The 7967-nt window shown below is 37.9% G+C and overlaps 1 protein-coding gene across 1 annotated transcript in view; it reads left to right on the top strand.

Moving 5' to 3' along the window:
- Positions 1-1079: 1079 nt before the first annotated feature.
- Positions 1080-7967, top strand: part of PACS2 (phosphofurin acidic cluster sorting protein 2) — a 171531-nt gene continuing 164643 nt past the window's right edge. The window contains exon 1 of the mRNA XM_072428760.1: positions 1080-1504. Coding sequence (XP_072284861.1) covers positions 1395-1504 — 110 coding nt within the window. The 5' untranslated portion in view covers positions 1080-1394. The remainder of the gene's footprint in view (positions 1505-7967) is intronic.

The raw sequence follows: 7967 nt of genomic DNA, 5'->3' as shown, positions 1-7967 counted from the left end.
GCAACTAAATTAATAAAAGGAATGGAGGAGCTCAGCTATGAGGAGAGATTAGCTGAACTGAATCTATTCTCCCTTGAGAAGAGATGTTTAAGAGGGGATATGATCACCCTGTATAAATATATAAATGGTCCATATAGAGAACTCTCTTCCCCATTATTCTAAAATCTATGATTATACATTCTTAGACACAGACATCCCATAATGTGTTGTATGAAATGATTCACTGTTATTTGTGCATGTACCCTAAATAATTTCCTGAAGTGGCAGTTTTTCGCCACTAAAGTCAAAAGAGGTATTTACCCTGCTTAGGCCTGTTTGTAACAAAAAATTAAAAGACCAAGTTGGTCATGTATATTTAATTAATGCCTTTGTATTTTATTGAAGCCTGGGCAGTGGCATCAGTTTGCAGTACATGTACTGATGCATGGTTTTGGTTTTAAATCACCAATAAAAAAGTATGTTGTTTTAAATTTGAGTTATGTAAATTAAGGAAATTGTATTTTACAAAATTTGGTTTAATGCCATCATTATTTCTGAATTTGCCATCAAAATCCCCAGGCTGTTAGGATATTCCTCTACCTTTTTATTTATGAGACACGTAGTGTCCGTCCTACTCATGGTTCCCCATGGGAAATGTATTGGGCCTGTAGTGAGCAGTACTGCCAGGGGCCCTCTGTCAAATATTGAATTGATGTTTTAATAAAAACCAGCACAGAGGTTTGGGCTGCTACATGACTTGGGCGAAAGGGGGGGGGTCACGTGGAAATATCTGTTCCCAATGACCATCTGAAGTTAGTCTAAATGTTACATTGTTTGTCAGGACCTTTTTTTTTGGATGCCTCATCGCTTTAACCTCTGATCACAGATCTGGATTCCAGGTATTGCATGTGACGGGGTATTAATGTCTTCACACTCTCTGAACCCGATCTACTACATGTAGAAAACGCTCTCATTAATCATTTATTTCACAATGCACCACAACAAAGTCTCCGGCTTTTACTACGACGTCATTTCCGTCCGGGCGTTTCTCCCAGGTCTGCTCCACTGGATAATACTAACGGTGAAACAAACAGGAGCTCGCTGATAGGCTAGGCGGCTGGCGAATGGTCAGCCAAATTTGGAATCGGGAACGCGCTCTCGTGATGCGGCGGAGGGGGTCTGTCTTGTGGTCCATACACAGTGTAGAGTGAAAAGGCTTTGCTAATAAAGCATTTGTTATTCAAACCCAAAGCAGCAGAATTGCAGCGGCGCGCTCCCTGGGTTGGCGAGTCCGCGCAGAAGAAAGGCAAGGAGTTCAGATTGTGGGAGAGATGTGACCAGAGGACCCTGTCTGCGTCCTCCACCCAGAGGCAGGCGATATCGCTTCTGCTCATCGGGAGGAGACAACAGCCACCATGGCAGATAAGGGGAGGCTTAGTTTCCCTGGGGCACTGAACAGGCCGGTGCCCATGAACTTGTTTGCCACTTGGGAGATAGACGGCTCCAGCCCCAGCTGTATTCCCAGGTAATGCTGCTGGAGAAAGGGGAGGTGTTTGTGACTTAGGCAGCAATGTTTGTGTGTGTCTCTTCCTTTTGACATTTGCTTTACTTTTTTTTTTTTTTTGCAAAAACTAACACAAATAATGTGTGTTGTATGAGTTTACTAGAAATGACAGCGCTGAAACTTGGTGCCGTATGCTGAAAAGTGTCCTTTAATAATCTGATAATTAATTCACGAGAAGGGTTTGTGCACGGCATTTATGGAGTTAATGAGGATGATGTATTGATGTGGTACCCATGGTAGTCAATGCTATCTCGTATTACATCCATATATTGGGATTACAATGACCTGTCCTGGAACAGAGTGAGCTATCAGTTACATTACTAGCAGATATAATTAACAAAGCTTCTACCAGTCACTTCTGTTGGTTGTTGATGCCTTGTATCTGTAAACCCAAGGGACTCAAAAGTGTTTATTTGTTTTTATAGAATGCTTGGAACTCCATACTGAAAAATATCCTAAAATAGTTTGTACCTCCTGCAATCTCCAGATATCAAAATATTGTTTTTTTTCTTTATTCTATTCTATTCTTTAACCACCTGAATATTGTGGGCATTTTATAAACCACCTTTTATTTAATTACCAGTTTTGTTTTACTGTTTCTTGTTGCTATGTGGGATCTGTAAAAAAAATATAATGCTGTATGCAGGCATTCTATATTAAAGCCTTACTCCAGGCAACTGGATCTCCAGCCAATCATTCTTCAATAGGGACATGGTTTGTGGAAGAGGGTCCCTGGCTACCACATATCTTTAAAATGAACCTAGGAGTTTGTTAGTAAATCTCCCCAAATACGAGATAAAATAAATCTTTTAGGCTTTTTGTGGTGGGAAGTAAACCTATATACATATGTCATAGAATTCCCACTCAGTATGAACAGTCGTGCTCTCGGGCAAGAATCTGACGTGTACAGTGGTCACCCGCCCATCTTTCATGGATCCATCAGGACGGATCCATGAATGACCAATTGCGATTGGATAGAACAGAAAAGGCACTGTGTACAGTGCTCCTTCCTTCATTTCCCACTCTTCCTCTCTGGAAAAGATCTTTTGTGCACGCAGCCTAGGATAGACTCTCCCTAAAAGCATCCCAGATAGCAACACAGGCTTTAACGTTTTCATTTCTATAAAAAATCTTTTAGTTCTATACCCACTGAATGCACCTTAATTTACTTCAATCACTGTGAAAATTGTGCTCAGGAAAAGAATGTCCAGACTTATTTTAGGACTAATACAGCCATTGGACTGTAATTTTAAGGCCAGGCCTGATTTATGTGAAAACTTGGTTTACACAAAAACTTTATCATTCTGAATTGATCAGAAACCCTATTACCTTGAATAGGGTAGTGGTCACCAACTCCTGGCTTATCATCACTTTTAAAAGCGGTGATAAGTACTTGTCCATGGACTTACATTGTGTCTGCTCACCAGAAAGCTAGTGGTTGCTTAATCGTACTACACCTAAATGGACAAAAGCGGTGATTAAGGTGATAGAAAGAAACACCACGAATAACAGTTGTAGCCTTTGGTGTTTTCCTCTTTCAAATTCGTAAGGTATCAGTCAGGCTTATTGCAACTTAATAAATGTCTAAAGAGTGTTCTGCAAATGTGGAGATCTCTTTGGCTGATCACCACTTTCAGAAATAGGGGCAAAAAGAAAATGGCATTTTGTAGAAATATTGCAATGTCTTTTGTCTTTTTCCCCGTTATGGTCTTGTTCTAACCGCCGTGTGTGTTTATTGTTGGACTCAGTTCCCCTCGCCGCCTGTAAGGTCAGGAAATGAGGACAATAAGACAATGACAATTTTAGCATAGTGAGCAAGGTGTAGAAGTAGATAATGTATCAGTAGATAATGGTTTACTGCTGACTGTGTCCTCTTGGGTTGGTGATGCATCCCATTTCTATTATACAGTTGCCACAGAGGCAGGTGATCGATCTTTTCAGATTTACTACAGGTAATTTTATTTTTAAAATTTGAAAATGAAGAAAAATTTGCTGGAGTTGGGCTTTACAACCCAGCTGCAGTTTTGGTGAAGCTTCCCCAGTCTTATACTTGAGTGTTCCAGATCTAGCAAGATCTCGACTGTGCAGCCATTTACAGTTGCAGCCTTCTCAGTTATGTTTTTATTTTAAACCTGGAAAGAGTTTATACTCTGAACGTTATTTGTATTCTGCTACTTTGAATACATTTTTGTTGCTTTAACTGTCTTTAATTCTAAATTGCTGTTTAGCTGGCTGGTCTATAGGTTTTTTTTTTAAAGCACAACTAAAGGCTTGACAGACATAAAAGGCATGCACAAATCTGCAAAGAAAAGTCTGTCCAAAATCCAGGTACTATTTTATACACCAGCATCCTAAATATACACACTCTCTTCCCAGACACTTCAGCACCTAATGAGGGTGTTTCTGCATCTGAGGAAGTCAAGAAAGCAGTAGGTTTGGCCAGGTGCTGAGATTTAAATTTGTGAATCAGCTGGAAAATGCTGATAACCATGCTTCCTGCAATATTTTTCATCCCACTGTACTACAAAATAGTGTCAACTCTTCTGTAAAGGAATAGTGCAAAATCTTTGCCAAACCATCGCTGAAAGCTATATTAGATAGACTGTCTCAGTTGGTATTTGGAGTAAGAAGTGGTTTTCCACATTTTTTTTAGGCGGGTAGCACCACCCTGCACTTTTCAGTAACCACCCAGTTGTTTTTGGGTTGTTACTGCTACAATACAGGGACCACCATCCGCCTTCAGCTTCTTCCCACCCAGCCTAAAAACATTCAGGGAAAAATACTGAATGCTTTATAAATAAATAAAATGAAAGTTTGCATTTCTAGTTAATTATTCAGCAAAAGCATCAAGAGATCAAATAGTTCACTTCAGAAAGTGTAGGTAAATCTTTGGACTTTGAAGCTTGTATTGTTGAAGGAGAAAAATCCTCTTTGTGTGATCTATGTACATTACAAGAATTTTTTAAATGTTGTGGCAGAATCAAACCTGTTACTGTTCTGCAGGAAGTATTTAAATATTTTATTATATTTGTGTTAACTGACCTGGATCAACTGAATATGTATAGGATGATGAGTAAGCAAGTGAGTAGGAGCATAAAGTTGTCTAGTTTTTTCCCTTAAGATGGTTTTGGGAAAGTACAGGTCAGGGATGCATTTTGTTGTCCCTACTATTCATTCTTCTTATGGAACCTTTTTGAGACGAAGATGACTGAACCCAGATGTACAGGGTTCATTGGTTTGAAAAAATGGAGCACAAAGTTACAGAAATATAGGGATTTGCATATGCTGTATCCAGAGTTTTACCATTATCATACCTAATCTCTTTCACAAATTTAAGGATTATTGGACAGTTGTCTAGTTATAAAACCAATCTGCAGAAATCGTAAGCACTTCAGATTTTCCTCTCAATGATATTAAAGAAAACACTGATGCTTCGATTTTCCATTCAAATGGGTTTGAGTGATCCCATTCTCCTTGGACTTAACTTCTAGTTTAGTGTGGTGGAGACTTTATGTAATAATGTTCAAGTAAAAAATAACTTTGAAACCAATGACTAAAGTACAGGTGGTGGCACTTAAACTTCTCAAACCAATATTTTTAGGTTCCTTGAAGCATCCAGAAACAAAAATGTTATATATTGGCAACAATAGCACCCTTTATAGCTACAGTGGAAAAGTAAATTTTGTCACAGAGGTTGTAAAGCATGTTTGCAAAATCCCCAGGTGAAAATAAAAGGCCTGAAAAAAGAAACCAATGCAGCTACCACTTCTAAAGACTGATGACCTGAAAATATACATTTTTGTTTTTGATATGTTTTAAACAGATGGAAGGTTTTGGCCTCCCCTTGAGATTTGGCAGCTGTTCAATTTAAATGTGTTGACCAGCCAAATAATAAAGCAGAACTAATCTCCTAAAAAATAAAAAATAGAGACTAGGGAGGTTCTTTATCGCAGAAATAGGTGATTTCCTTTGGCTATGTTCTCCCTGCAATTATATGCTCCTAACAAGTGAAAAGTAAAATAAAAAATAAAACATTTAATTTGCAGCCTTTTGTCTAGTTAAGAATATTTGGCCCATAGTCACATGCCTAGGTTGTTATACTATCTTGCCATCCCAATACAGATAGTGGGGGGGAAAAATAACAAATATACAGGCAGCAACAACAGGTAATAAAACAGTTTTTTCCAGGGCATAATTTTTTACATGAGGTTGTTTTTTCCCTTACATATTTGAATAAGCCAACATTTAAATCTTCATTTATTTAATGCCTACAGATAAAGGTAAAAAACAAACTATATTGATGCTATATAAATGTTTTCAAAATCTGTTCAAAGACAACTGATTGTCAGATGCTGCAGTAAGTGCATGAGAACTTAAGTTCTACCACAGCAGTTCACAAACACCTGTTACCTGCCTACCAATGATTATTGGCTGTTAACCTTCTGACAATTGCTGCCTTAACAGCCTGCTAGCAATGTGAACAAGAAATTATGTTAAAAAAAATTGTGTTATTGTCAAATCAGCTAATATACATTTTACAATGAATGATTGTTAAAGCACCGTTTTAGAAGGAGGTATTGTAGACATGGTTTCATGTTTATTGTGAATATCCAGTATGCAACATATTTCATGTCCATGAAAAAGTTGTACTGTAAATCTTTTCTTGAAGAAAATACACTTTGAGCCTATTAAAGCTTACTGTTTTGTAGTGTGTTAACAAATGCACTTTACTACATATTGCATTAGGCAACCCTTCTATTTTGGGCATCCAGTTCAGCAAAAATGGCATCTCTGCCTTTTTTTTCTTTTTTTGTATTAGTTTGTGCTTGGGCTGCATTCAAAGCAGCAATTCGCCACAGTTAAATGCTTTTCACTACCTCATTCTAAATGAGCCCTTAGATTACTTTTCACTGTATATTACAATGGATGCTATAATGTTTTAGTTGTTATAAAGAGAGTATTGATGTGTATATTTGTTGCAGTGAGTAATACCCGTTGTGGCTTGTAGGTTTGTTAACCAAAATATTCAGGTTAAAAATCTGTAGTTATACATGGTGTAATTCATTGAGAACAAAATAACACAGGGTTGGTCAATAGAAACCAAAATCTTTAACCCACTGAGGGCTGGACTCAAAATCACACTGAAAACCAAAGAAAATAACTAAAATCACAAATAGATCACCTTTGAGATGTGGAATGCGCAGCCAACAAATATGCTGCCACTGAACACCATTATCCCCAAGGAATTTTCCTTGTTTAATATATAAAATCAGAATTGTAATATATATAACCCAGAATTAGGTCTGCATATGCAAAGTGGTAGTTCTTGGAGTTTGTCTACTATATGTGAGCGAATTTGCTTGTTTTTAGGCAAAATATGTTGATCCATGTTGGCAATGAGCCAAAATGATTTATAAACACTTGCATGCAAATTCCTCCAATATTCTTTGTTTTTAGACATTCATGATTTGCTACCTGCTTACCGCACAGCCTTTCTGGTTTTCTTTCTTTTTTATGTACAACTTTTTGTAGGGCGTGTATATTGGCATAATGAAAAATGAACATTTAGCTGATTCTTGGAGCATACAGAGAGAGCCCTGCCTCAGCACAGATATTGAACTGGGGGCAAGAATGCCAGCTTGGTCTTCCCACAGACCCTGAAGTGGACCAAAACTAAAAGACATAATGGAAATGCAGAGCCTTCTGGGATACTCACGTCACGCATCCCAGGAGGCTTCTGGCTGCTTCCTAATGCGCATGCATTTCTAGCCTATATATGTGCCTGTGATGTTTGTTAAAATCTTTATGGCTTAAAATTTTGCATATGACATTTTCAGAGGCTGCTGGAGCACTTTCTGCATTCTGGGCAATGGCAACTCTGAGGTGTTAGAGGTTTGTACTTTTTTAGAGAACTTTATACAGTTAGGTCCATAAATATTTGGACAGGGACAACTTTTTCCTAATTTTGGTTCTGTACATTACCACAATTAATTTTAAATGAAACAACTCAGATGCAGTTGGATTGCAGACTTTCAGCTTTAATTCAGTGGGTTGAACAAAAAGATTGCATAAAAAAGTGAGGAACTAAAGCCTTTTTTTAACACAATCACTTCAGTAAAGGGCCCAAAATTTAAAGGTGAAAATAAAATGTTCATTTCTAATACTTGGATGAAAACCCTTTGCTGGCAATGACAGCCTGTAGTCTTGTACTCGTGGACATCACCAGATGCTGTGTTTCCTCCTTTTTAATGCTCTGCCAGGCCTTTACTGTAGCGGCTTTCAGTTGCTGTTTGTGGGTCTTTGTGTCCGAAGTTTCAACAAGTGAAATACATGCACGATTGGGTTCCGATCAGGTGACTTACTTGGCCATTAAAAAAAATATTCCTCTTCTTTGCTTTAATAAACTCCTGGATTGCTTTGTCTG

Source organism: Pyxicephalus adspersus, chromosome 12 (genome assembly GCF_032062135.1).
Source record: "Pyxicephalus adspersus chromosome 12, UCB_Pads_2.0, whole genome shotgun sequence".
In the NCBI taxonomy this organism is placed as follows: Eukaryota; Metazoa; Chordata; class Amphibia; order Anura; family Pyxicephalidae; genus Pyxicephalus; species Pyxicephalus adspersus.
This window is presented reverse-complemented; position numbering and strand designations above follow the sequence as displayed.